Below are 13,386 nucleotides of genomic sequence, written 5' to 3'. Positions count from 1 at the left end.
AGAGTGCCCAATAATGGAGAAAAATATGAGCCACTCTTTTTATTTTAAATAATAGAAGGATCTGTGAAGGGTGTCAAATTTTAAAAATTACTTAAGTGGATTTATGTGCAATGAACTTACTCTGGGCTCTTCCTAGGTGGTCCTCTGAGGGTCTCAGGACAGCAAAGTTGTGCTCTATGGATTGAACACAAAATGTTGTTCAGTTTTTTAAGATTTATTTAAATGCTGTGAATATGTTTCAGATTTCCTTTATCCCTGATTATGGTCTTTTACCTTGTGTGTTAGGTTGATCAACACACCAGCCGTCTCCGTGATGGTCTCCCTGAGACATACGCAGTGGAGCTGAGAAAGGTGGAGTAGGTAAGTTGAATCAAGCAGTTTAAGTCGGTTAACAACGGTTCATAATCTTAAAGGGACAGTTGCTTACAAATAAAAAATGTGTTTATTGTATAAAGTGATTATGACTTCAGAAGATTGGAATTAAACAACTCATATTGTATCCGTTACTTCTACAATCTCTGTATGGACTATGGAAATGTAGGAACAGAAATCCCTGTGTTCATTGAAGACATCTTTATTTGTGTTTTGAAATTAAAGTTTTATGGGTTTAGAATGACATGAGTAATTCACAGAGGTTTCTATGAATGAACTAACCCGTTAATTGCATCAAATGCTGATCTTCATTTAGCTTTCCAGCTAGCCAAATACAACTAATTATTTATTTACCTTGAAAGCTGGGGAGACTCTCACACCAGTTCTGCTGTTGGTCTTCCATGTCCCTTTGTTGCTGATTGACAAATGCTGTTGACAATTGGGGAGGGGGGGGGGGATTTCAATTTTGGTGTTCTGGCTGTTATGCACCTTTAATCTTACTTATTTCATGCTGGGTCATTCTGTGTCAGATCAGCCAAATTTCAGAAACTTCCCTGAATCAAATTTGATATTTCCAATATTTTTTTCTGAAGAAAGAAAACCAAAATATTGAATGTCACAGATTATTTTTTTTGTTTTTCTGACATATGGAGCAAAGATTTCTGAAGTCAACAGATTTTACTAATAAAGCTACCAATCTTTATGTAAAAAAAAAAATAACAATGCTGCCATCTTTTTAATTCCCTTGTAATTTGGCTGATAAATCTTCATTTTGACACCCCTCTAAAAAATCATGGATTACACAGTAGATATAAATCCATGATATTCATTTTTTATTTATTTCAACAGGGAACCAAAAAAAAAAATTTACTTTCAACCTCTGGTTGAGTCAACATGAAATGTGTACTTTTATTTATAGTATTCATTTTTTTTTATTATTATTTTTCATTTCCTTTTTTGTTGCGTTTTGGAATTGCTGGAGGTTTTGGTGCAGGTGGAACACTTGCTTTGTTTGCAGCTTTTCTTTTTTTAATGGGTGGTTGATCTGCTGCCTCTTCATCTGACGAGTAGATATGACCGGTACTTGTTTTCTTTCTAGGAAAACAAAGATAAAATAACAACTGCAAACATTCATTGCCTCTTTGCGTTATGTAGCTCATAGAAATGTGCTCAATAAATGTTATGCTTTATTTCTCCTTAAAGGGTTAGTTCACCCAGAAATGAGAATTCTATCATTAATTACTCACCCTCATGTCGTTCCAAACCCCTAAGAACTTCGTTTCATCTTCAGAACACAAGTTAAGATATTTTAGATGAAATCCAAGAGCATTCTGATCCTGCATAGACAGCAATTCAACTACTACCTCAAGGCCCAGAAAGGAAATAAGGACTATAGTGGTTCAGGTTTAATTATGAAGTGACGATAATACTCTTTCAACAATTAATTTTTTTCTGTGTCAGTCTCTGACATGCATTCACGAGAGGTGCTGATGCAGGAGACAGCATTTTGACAGAGACCCGGATGCGCTATTTTAACAATGACTTTAATACCTTTCTGAGGTGGTAGTGGCATTGATGTCTATGGGGTATTTCATCAGTAATATCTTCATTTGTGTTCCAAAGATGAACGAATGACTTTTAGTAATTAAATAAATGTACCAGTCACACTGAAGCTCCTATTCAATAACTTATACCATGGTCCGTCTGACTATTCTGATTGGCTGGCAGGTATGTATTAAAACAGTTTATACTACGGGGCTGTTGAATGCTTGAATCTGATTGGCTGACAAACGTTCTGAGGTGTGCAATTATTTTCTGGGAAACGCACGGCGAACGTAGTTCCAGGCAGCTCTCCTGACCGCATTACAGTTCCATATCACTTCACATAGTAAAACTGTAATAACAGAAATTAGCACACGTACACTACGGTCATGCAGTTTGCACAAAAAAGGTGTTGTCAGTGCTGCCCTGACGATTTCATCAGTTAGCCTATACAGTGTAGCAACTTAAAGGCTACACATGACATTTCTCACTAGTGAGGTAATAACCGCTGTTTAGGACGCACAGAGGTAGCCTAATTCACACAAGCTCTCTCTCTCTCTGTCTTTCTCTGTGTCTCTGTCTCTCTTGCTCTCTTTCTAATAACTTCATTAATAACTGCATTAGAATGCTATCAACGTCTCAAGCCTCCGTTACCAGTTTAAAACAACGTTTTGGAACTAACAAAAGAGGCATTGGATGAGATGCAGAAGAAATTATCCTACTCACAATAGCGACTGAAGTACAAAAACTGGACGAATCCTTTTAAATATATAATCTGATCGATGTTTTGAGGTGTGGTAACCGGATTATAAGCAGAATAATTAACTCTGGGCCATTTAATTATTAGAAAAATAATGCACATCCTAGGTGTAATGCATCACAACCTCGGGTGTGCATTATTTTTCTAATAATTCAACTGCCTGTCGTCAATTATTCCTTAATGAAAAAGAAATTCCAAGTCAGTTTATATCACCTTTCTGTATTAATGTGCTGATTTCATTGACTTTCAGGAGCATAGAAACTTGTTTTTAATGCTGTCCTGTGATTTTTATTAATAAAATAGCTAGCTGTGCATTAAACTACACTATAACATAATTTAAAGCAAAAAAAACCACACACAATAACTTAAATTAAAATGGTTTAATGCACAGCTAGCCGTGCATTATCCCTTTCTTTAAATTTAAAGATAGATGACACATGAAGGCAAATGATGCCATTTTCATTCGACAAACCATTTCTTTTGTCTTTTTGTGAGGACTTACTTGGGAATCATTTTTCCTGCAATTTCAGGTTCTGCGTTTATGTCAGAAGTGTAGCTGGCCTTCTTCCAGTTGTTGGCTACATTCTGAAAAGATGCTGGAAAAAGAAATGCAGGTATGGCCTCATTTTTGTATATTAAAGCTATGTGAGATCATGTTTTACAATGTGGATAAATGATGTGCAAAGATTCTGCAAAATGAAATACAGGTCTACTCTGGGCAAGATCATGTTTAATTGACAGCATCATTTACTCTTACCTGACTCGTGCAGGATTCTTGCTCTATGTCGGGTCCACCCTTTCTCTGGCTGTGGTGCCTCCATTGTCCTAACACTCTTCAGCAACCTGTCAAGGTCTTTATATGGTGGCCACCAGGAGTAGCCATCTGCATACCAGGACTTGGCGGCTGGTCCAGTCGTCCCTTCTCCCTCAAACTCCACGATTAGGTACATTTTTTTTTTTTCTTTCTTTTTTTTTTTTTTTTTTTTGCAAGCCTGAAACCCGTATTGTTTATTAACTGATTAATTTTCAACAATGTAATTGAAATGCATGAACTATGAAACAAAAAGTGCTGATAAAGAATTACTCCGTATGTAAAAGAGGAATTTAAACGAATTGATTGTGATAGGGGACAAGAAAAATTTTGCTCTCTATTTCCTCAAACTTGCAGAAATCAACTGTTGTTGAGAGGTCATCCACTAAATGAATGCCAAGTGTAGAGGATGGCAGTGGATAGTCAAAAAAGGATTCCTGGTGTTTGAAGGTACTGTAAGCTACATAAATTTCATCCCTGAATGAAATTATGTTTTGCAGCTTAGCAACTTTGCCGCCAATGCAAACCTGACTGTTTGCCTGATCCAGTTTCAGAGTGTGAAGGCTTGTTCTCAACTCTTTATATTATGTCGCCTCATGAAAGGATGCAGGTAGAGGACCAGTCGCATGTGGTTTCTTGAGGAGATGTGGCCTGGTTTTGTGAGTTTTTTTGCAGCATCTTTGCATTTCTGAGAATCCTTTTATTATTTGACTCAGAGGGCATGTTGGTTTCCTCAGAAGTCTTTTGAGTTTGTTTAGGTGATTCTCGTACTTGAAAGCACTGAAGTTGTCAAGGACACCATGCCTTTTCCCATCATCTGCAAGATGTACAAGGCAGTGTGTATTGTAGGACAAGAATTGTGGACCATACAGTTGACCAAAGTGAGTGACAAAGAGCACCAGTATGTCATTAGCATAATCACAGTATTCTTCAATCAAACTGTTGTTGCACAGGATGAAGATTCCCACAAAAAGTAGCAAGAAATTTTTGTACACCTCTGTGTTAAGAAGATCTTTCATCATGACAGGTCCGGTATACAGTAAAAACTGCCTGAACTCTGTTGCCTTCCACCTATCAATTTCTCTCAGTGCCCTTGGTTTCCGTGCAAACTCCATGGGCACACTTCTCCGAGCATTTAACAGTCTTTCTGACAATGTGTTTATTTGAAATCCTGACAGCCTACAAGTCAGAGGACCCATCTTCAGCCACAAGAGAAGAAGCCTTCTCATGATTCCGAGGCACACAAGGTGCATGTAGTCGAGGGGGAAACCAGAGACCATGTTTAGGGATGTTTCTTCAAGAGGTGATGGACCATGATGATGATCAGCATCTGTCTTGTTTCTGAAACTCTCATTAGTTCTTAAAGGCATGTCAATTCTTGGAAATGTCATTCTATTTTCTAGGTACAAACCATCCTGTGTGCATTTTTCACATCCGTGATAGCCTGTGTGACCTTTAACATTTTTCAGGAATGCACGGGCAGGTGCATCGCAGACCATCGAAGAGAGTAGTAAAGTTAACATCACTCCTTCAAATTCAAATCCTCAAAATAAACCATTTACCACAGATACCAATTCTTTAATGTAATCAAATGTGGATATAATGTTTACTTGTGCCACAAAATAAACCTGTTTTCACTGGTTCCTCTTGTTTGATGTTTTGCAGTGTCCCTAGGATGGGCCAGAACTGTGTTGCGGAGCTCTTATAGAGGGGCAAACCATCAATGCTGACCTGAAGCTCCAGCATGTGAATGTTGTGCAGAATGTCAACATTTCTGATGTAGCACCTCTGCAATTGAATTCAGCACTCCGAAATGGTAATACTGGGTTCAAATGCACAGTCCCTAACAGTGTCCTCGAGTCTTTTGGCAGATTTAAACTGTGCAGCTGTAAAATGTTGAGCAGTGAATTCAGTGCCACATGTGTAATTTTGTGTTCAGTAGCCCAGGATGCCAAATCATCTTCTAGGGAATTTGGATCAGATTCTGATTCTGATTCTGTGTCTGATTCACTGTCATCAGGAACACTTCTATCTTCAGTCTCATCAACATGAGAGAGACAGTCCATAAATGTTTCTTCATCATCATTTTGACCTTGACAGGTGTTACTGTGCATCAAACCCAGTTCCTTCCCCCAAGTTGTTGCCTGTATTGTCTGCAGTTTTTGATCCACCTTGTCCTTTGCTTTTCTTCTCAGTGTCCAATAGGATGGTTCATTTGAAGCCATAGTATTAAGACCTTAATACAAACAAACCCATTTTTTGATGTTTGTTTACTGGCCTACCAAGTCATGTGCATTAACATAATGTACATACCTTTAGTTGGTTGACAGATGGTAATGGATAACTTTCTGTTGTCAAATTAAACAAAGGACATAGTTAAATGCTGAAATTTTAAATAACTACATTAAAAATAAAAAAAAACCAATTACATTTTATCTAAATTTTCAATTGTTCTGATGTGTACTGATGCATTTTATGGTTATATAAATAGTTTACAGTACAATACAATACAGTATATCTGATTTAAATCAAAGATTGACAATCTTCCATAATTGAGGTTTAAACATAGATTTACTTCTCATTTCATCACATTATGTTCTTTAAAGCATCATCAGTTGCACCTAAGAGATCTGCTCACATAAAATTATACATTTACACACAAGTTTGGTACTGGTAAGATTTTCATGTTTTTAAAAGAAATCGTATTACTTAAGGCTGTTTATTTGATGAAAGTTCACTAAAACCAAAATTGGTACATTTTCACTATACATGTATTCAATGTAAATGTTTTCACAATTTTGTGCATCAAATCAGTAAAATGATTTCCAAAGAATCATGTGATCACAGAAGAAGTCTGTTCTGCTCTAAGGTTGCATTTATTTGATCCAAAATACAGAAAAGGGGTAATATTGTGAAATATTATTGGAAATTAAAAATATGGGTGTCTATTTTAATATACTCTGGTATAATTTTTTTCTATGATGCAAAGCTGAATTTTCAGCATCATTCCTCCAGTCTTCAGTGTCCCATGATCCTTCAGAAATCATTCTAATATGATTTATTATCAGTGTTGGAAACAGTTGTGCTGCTTAGTATATGTATTTATTTTTTTTTTTTTTTTTTAGGTGTTAAATTTTGAAACCAGTGATACTTTTTCAGGATTCTTTGATAAATAAAAAGTTAAAAACAACAGCACTTATTTAAAATAGAAAACTTATGTAACAAAAATGGCAGTGTACTTGGTGTCAATCTAATCTTTAGGTAAGAGTTGAATGGCGCTTAGTGTCTCGCAAGATTTTAATTAGGTTTCCTCTGTTTTAAGGCATGCGATTGGCTGTTAGGTGCTGATGTCGCGCTTTACTGTGGTGCTGCAAGAACACCACCTATTCAACTGAGAAAATTGATCAGCGTCGTGATACGAGCGAAGATGGAATGGTTTGGTTTGATAAACTTGAAACGAAATCCCGCAACCTTGAGTTTGTTAAACTGTTATCACTGAACAGGCCTTTTTGTGATTCACGAAATGCGTGTTAATACCAGCTGGAAACGAGGCCTGCGCTTGTGCTGTTGCCAGGGTGTCGTCGTCTCGAAGGTAATAATGTTTAACACCTGTTAACTGTGCATGTTGAGGAATAGTGGGTCTTACATGTATGTTTAGTGCTTGTGTAACTTGATCCGGGCCGCTGTTATAACGTTAACACACATCCTATTTACAAGTTAAACTCACATTAAATCCACCACAAATGGTGCGTTCAAGTCATGTCAGATACATCGTATTTACGAGTTAAACGCACATGAACGCCACCACAAAGTTGATTTTGATTGCTTCCATTGTCCTCATTTGTAAGTCGCTTTGGATAAAAGCATCTGCTAAATGTAAATGTAATTACGAGTGGGAAACTCAATTTTCTTTAAGCTCCGAGTTGGGGGCGTGTCAATGAGAAACATGACAGAATCGAAGCATGCAACGTCTGTTGATGGTAATTTTTTTGTTGAAATTGATAGACAGGATTGCAATATAACAAGTTTTTATGCAATACAGATTAAAGTGGCTTCATAAATTATTCAAAAATAATTTAATTTGCAAAACACACCTGATGCAAATTATTTGCTCTTCTTTTTCTATAAGCAGAGTTAACAAATTCCGTTATAATTTTCTTGTAATTTATTAAAAGAAGGTACACCGCTAGTCTGTGCCGACTAAACTGACTTCAACGCACCCGACGTCGTAATTAGACTTGTCAACTCGTAAGTACGAACTTCCCATGAGGACTTAAGCAGCATACACCAATCCGAGAAAGCCCCTTACGACGTCCAATAATACAGCTAACTTGTAGGAATGAATGAAAACGAGTGAGCAATTTCGGACAGCCGCTGAGTGTAAATCTTACTTGTAAAATAGGAGTGAATGAGTGCACTTGATAGCGTCCACTCATGTTTTGGACCACCACAAATGGGTGTCCCTCGAAAAGTATCCTATTTGAGGGTACAGAGTGGCGATTTTAGATTCAGCACGAGCTATGTATAGCAACATTTTAAATTTGTACATGATTTCCCTCAGTGCCGATAGGCCTAAACCAATGAGTACTGAGCAGAGCAGCGCTTCAGATTTTCCCGCCCGACCGGTGATTGGAGCCACTCAGAATGGCGTTTAAGTGAATGAGATGATGTAACGTTACCTCAGCTGTTTCGCGAGGGGGAAAAAAAGCGCCCTTAACATCTCGGTATTTAGTTTTAGGTTGTTTGTATTTGTAACTTTAATATTCAGTGTGTGTCTGTGTTTACATGTATAATGATTTTTATCTCGAATATAATAACTTAAAGAAAGGGCTGATTAATCCATATAAATGTTACTTACCAACCACTTGACGAACTGACAACAAACTACAAACAAACATAAAGACGACTAGTAATTAACTTTTAAAACAACAGTAGTAGAAACAGACTCAGTGAATGAACAGGAACTTAATATATACAACTGGTGCTATTTACAGGTTATTAATGTGGGAAAAATGATCCAAAAATGTTGAGGGTACAGTAGGCTGAGGAAATCACAACGTACAACATATAAAAATTAAAACTAAAACCGCATATATGTAGCCTACGGTCACGTGACATTCAATCATGTATTTTTAATTTTTTTTTATTATTATTAAAAAAATTTCCTGAGCTGGATACAGGAAACCCAATGTGCTCATGTTTAGAGAGGTTATAAATAATGCTACAGTTTAATGGTTAAATATTGCTTAGTACAGGTTTTTTTTTTTTTTGTGTGAGGGAGGGTTACCTCATGGACATAATGTCAAGGGCTAACGTTACCTGTTTGCTACCTGTATTATTATGTTTTGTAAATGTATCCTGGTGTTTTTTTTTTTTTTTACTTTTAATCACCATATGTTGAAAATATTTTAAAATATCTTCATATCCTGGTTCAGTTGTTTTTATTTTATTAGGTTATTTTATTAGTTATTATATTTTATTAGGCATTAACCAGTACTAAAAGAGTATCGTTTTCTCTCTGTGTGTCACATTACACTTGCCCTGAATATTTCAGTGCCACACAATTTAAGAATCAGTTTACCACAGTGGCAACATATGATTTTTTTTTTTTTTCTCATGAAAATGGATATTTGACAGTAAAGTGCTCAAGTTGGGATGCAAATATAAATTTGTTTAAAAACCATCCGTGTTAAAAGTGTATAAAAAAACAACTAATTTTTATATGAAAATATATAAGTATTTTGACAGCTCATCTGAGTTGGTCCTTTATAGCCTTTGCTTTTCTTTATATTAGCGCATTAAAATTTACCACATGTTATTCCCTATAGTACCATACATTTGTAGGTCATGGTAGCCACAGGTAAAACCATGAATGGCTCTTCACTACACAGTAAGAAAAAAAACTTATAATAATAAAAAGTATGGTATTCATGAAAAACAGTAACCTAAACACATTTAGTATGGAGATAAATGCAAAAATTACCGTAGCTTCATAACGAACAATAATTCTGTTATTATATTCCATTATTTCTGTAACAGTTAATACAGGCTTGAGCCCTGATTCACTGTGGATGTCTGATGGCAAGTTGGATGGAGTGATTTTTACAATGGCAACTCACAGACTTAACACGCTCCAACTCACGCGGACACCTTGTTGTAAAACGCTTGTTTAATATATTGCTTCTCCACACAAATCCACTGTAAGATTTATGTTCTACACTTTTTTAAACTATCTATTATATCTATTCCTTTGATATATGAGTGATGTGTCTGTGACATATTTTCTTTAACCCTAGTTTCCTTAATTCTGCTGCACCAGCTGTGGAAACCTGACCTGGTGAGGACCCTCTCCTCCATCCTCAACCATTGAACCTCTTATCACACTCGGACGAGGTAATGAATTGTTAAAGATTCTGTTGTTGGTCAGTGAATGGTGAAACTAGTAATTTAAATCATTTCTCTGAACAATTTGATAACCGCTATATATAACAGCTATATTCAGGGTGTCTGCAGGTCCTCAAAAAGTCTTAAAATGTCTTAAATAGTGTTTTCCTAATATGAGGCCTTAAAATGTCTTAAATTCAGATTAGATAGGTCTTAAATATTTTTGGTCACATTACCGCTAAAAAATCTTCAGTCTGACGGACCTAATGACTGTTTACAATCATTGGACAGACAAGAGATTTTTTTCTCCCCCTCGGTAAGTTACTGCGTCATCAGAGAGAATTGCAGTAGTTAGCAGAATACAAGTTCGTGCTGAGGCTCACTCTGTTGGTCTCTTTGTTAGAGACTTCAGAACAAATAAGCATAACAGCAGACATAAACTCAGTAGAAACACATGGAGGTAGAAATTCAGAATGTTTAGTTTATTCATAACATGATATAGTTAAGTAACACCATGACAAATTAGCTATTTTGTTTAATGTTCTCACGATGCAAAAAACATTGAAAACACCTACAGAGTGCACGCATTACGTGTGTGCATTTAGGGTGCACTCTTTCACTGCATGATTCAGTTTATTAAAGTACATTCAGAATGATCACAAATTAAAAGACATGGGGGTAGAACATGTGTATATTTATACCACTTAAATATAGTTCATCAATTTTGGTAAATTTCACATGGAAGAGTGCCTTTTTTTCTCCAAAAATTACCATATACAAATGTAGTTTTTTTTGTTTTGTTTTTAACAACAGTTCAGTAAACTATAAATTCTATTAAGAGACTTGTGTTTTAGACACCGTATTGTCTGTTTTTGCTCTATTTTGCCAACAAAAATAATTCCAAACACAGCCACAGCACTGGTTTGCATCTCTGAGCAACATGATGGCTTTTCGTTCCTGAATGAATCAACCGTTTAAATGATTCGGTTCAATCACAACGACTCACTTATTAACAGTGACCTGCTGCCACCTACTGGCGGTTTTAATTTCACATTTAAAGTATCTTCCTTTTAAAGTAATTTCAAATATCAGTATTCAACGTTTTATGTTAAATATATCAAAACATAAGTTCTGCATTTGTAACTGCAGGTTAAATACATTCATGTTCTGCATTAAACAGTGTGTTAATACTTGTAAATGCCACTTCAGGTGCAGCTTATGTCTGGATTTTAAAGAGGAATTTTGTTGATACTGATTTCTTTACTTGGTAACAGCCCAAATGTCTTAATTTTTCTAATTCAATTATTAAATGTAAGAATTTGATTCAAAAGATAATGCAAACTTATAGAAAAAATGGCTTTATAATGGTAAAATGCCCATAAAAGGTAAAAATCTATTTAAACTTAATTTCTATCTCACCAACAGACAGAATATGAAAAATATCAAAAAAATTTAGGAGTCAGCTGTCCACGAAAGTCCTTAAGATAACATAACACTCAATCAGTTGAATGAATGATGAACATTCACATGTTGTGTTTTATGATCATGTTTAGCAATGCAGTGGTAGGCTTAAGCTCCCATTTTTTTTTCTTCATTCTTCTCCATCATAAAAGGTTTATCATCTGTGTCATTATTGTTAATCCAGCAACACAAGACAGAAAATCACTAATTGCTTTTGAATTTTTAGTAGTTTTATTAACAATGTTTTATTTTTAAAACACTCATGATACTCACACAATGACAATAATTTGAATTTTTTTAAAAAGGCACCAAAAAAAAAAAAAAAACAAACAAAACCAAAAACAATATAACAACAAAAAAGCAATGATACAGTTATTGTAAATATTAAACTATTTATAACAATGTTTTATAATGTAATTGGGGTCACTGATTAAAGTGTTTAGAAATTCATACAGGTTTGGAACCAAATTATAAATGACTTTGTTTCTGGTGAATACAGAAATTTTAAATAATATTTGTAACCAATTAGTTCCATAGTATTTTTCCCCCCATATAATTTTTTTTTCCCTACAATGGAAATCAGTGGTGCCCCAAACTGCACCATTTTTATATGATGTGATGTTCTTTTTGTATACATTGTTACATAAAATGCTCTTACGTGTTCTTTTCTTCACACAATACCTTAGGACAAACCAGCCTGTGATCTAGACTCCTAGATCCAACCCTGGTCCACGATCATTCCCACACCTGTGTCTCATCACAGTCCATCACCTGTGTCTGCACCCTGCCTACTGCTAATATTATGGATTTCTGTTCTGGAGAGATATGCCATTCACAACAATCTCTACATAATATCAAGCTCAAATAATTTAGTCCTGCCTAACAGTTTTCCTGATTTGTTACTGTTCACAATGTAGCACAGTCTCGTCTTTGTGCATTCAGTTGTTAAAATATGTCCTTATTATTTGATTGTATCTCAAGTTTATTATTTAAAAGCAAATTCACAATCTTTCACGAGAAGAGATAATAGGTGTGTCTGACTTGAAGCAGTGCTGTGCAGACCGATCGAAGTATGACATCACAGTACCACGAGAGCAATAAGACTGTAAGACAGCTTCTTATGCTTTTGAATCACTCTCATGATACTATTTCAAACATCAAGCAGTGCTGCGCAGACCAATTGAAGCTGAACACGTCTAAAGTGTAAACTCTCACTGTCAGCTATGGGACTTCTGCAGTAATATGACGAGCAGGTGTTCAGTGTCATCATCTTACTTTATTGAAATGCTATATTGACCTGGATTCAGGTTTAAAACTGTTTAACTGGGAAAGAACAAATTAAGTGTCATTAATGTTGTGAGGCTGCATAACATCTGGTCAGAAGAATGTTTGTGTAGTCTGTTTCCTCCTGAGGTTTCTATCTTGTATAGATAAATATCTAAAAATGAGTGTCTTTGTAACCATTCTCAATAGATACTGAAAGCTTTTTCTCTCCAAATGATATTTTGGAATCTAAAAAAAAACAAAATATTAAATGAAATCTGTGAAGTAAGCCATGGCTGGGTGTACATTACATAATTTTAATATATGCTGTGGAAGTAAAGAACTACATGAACAGAAGCCATGAATCACCCCTTCAGGAGTGATCAATTCTGTTCAAATTCAACACTGATCCAACAGCCCTGTCTGTAATTAACCAGTGCTCCTGAAGTTCATAAATAGCTGGTTCAGTAGTGTTTGAGAAGGATTGGAGCTGAACTTTCCAGGAAGTGGTATAGTTATGTAGACAGGTAATGTTGGTGTGATTAATTTATTGAGTAGTCCTATTTAGCTCCCTAATTATTCTGTAGTTTAATTATAGGCAGGATTTACAGTAATTGCATTAAATAACTGTATAGACTATAGAAATATTTCAGTCTAAAACAATAGTGAATTTAACAAACACATCTGAAGTTTAACATTTAGATGTCTGTTTCTTGCTTGTCAGTCCAAGAATAATTTATTGCATTATGATTTGAAACCATTAAGCACTATTTTTTTTTTTACAGTAAATAGT

At 35.4% G+C, this 13,386-nt stretch overlaps 1 protein-coding gene and 2 long non-coding RNA genes across 4 annotated transcripts; 1 reads left to right on the top strand and 2 right to left on the bottom strand.

The window, feature by feature from the left end:
* Window positions 1-56: 56 nt before the first annotated feature.
* LOC122144919 lies at window positions 57-987 on the bottom strand. The gene is made up of 3 exons (XR_006159951.1): window positions 727-987; window positions 274-342; window positions 57-174 (listed from the first exon to the last, which is right to left on the bottom strand). It is a non-coding gene; the product is annotated as an uncharacterized LOC122144919 (long non-coding RNA).
* Window positions 988-3,176: 2,189 nt separating this feature from the next.
* Window positions 3,177-5,015, bottom strand: LOC122144913. The gene is made up of 2 exons (XM_042756129.1): window positions 3,432-5,015; window positions 3,177-3,270 (listed from the first exon to the last, which is right to left on the bottom strand). Exon 1 carries the CDS (start codon window positions 5,006-5,008, stop codon window positions 4,070-4,072), a length of 939 nt encoding a protein of 312 aa, XP_042612063.1. The 5' UTR covers window positions 5,009-5,015; the 3' UTR covers window positions 3,177-3,270; window positions 3,432-4,069.
* Window positions 5,016-6,746: 1,731 nt separating this feature from the next.
* LOC109095211 lies at window positions 6,747-12,459 on the top strand. Of its 2 annotated transcripts, none has more exons than XR_006159942.1 (3): window positions 6,747-7,077; window positions 9,782-9,878; window positions 12,017-12,459. It is a non-coding gene; the product is annotated as an uncharacterized LOC109095211 (long non-coding RNA). The 2 variants fall into 2 exon arrangements; XR_006159941.1 differs by lacking the exon at window positions 6,747-7,077 and adding an exon at window positions 9,342-9,685.
* The last annotated feature ends 927 nt before the right edge of the window (window positions 12,460-13,386 follow it).

This window comes from Cyprinus carpio, unplaced genomic scaffold, assembly GCF_018340385.1.
Source record: "Cyprinus carpio isolate SPL01 unplaced genomic scaffold, ASM1834038v1 S000006800, whole genome shotgun sequence".
Taxonomy (NCBI): Eukaryota; Metazoa; Chordata; class Actinopteri; order Cypriniformes; family Cyprinidae; genus Cyprinus; species Cyprinus carpio.
Note: the sequence above shows the minus strand (reverse complement) of the source record. Positions and strands in the feature narration are given on the sequence as shown.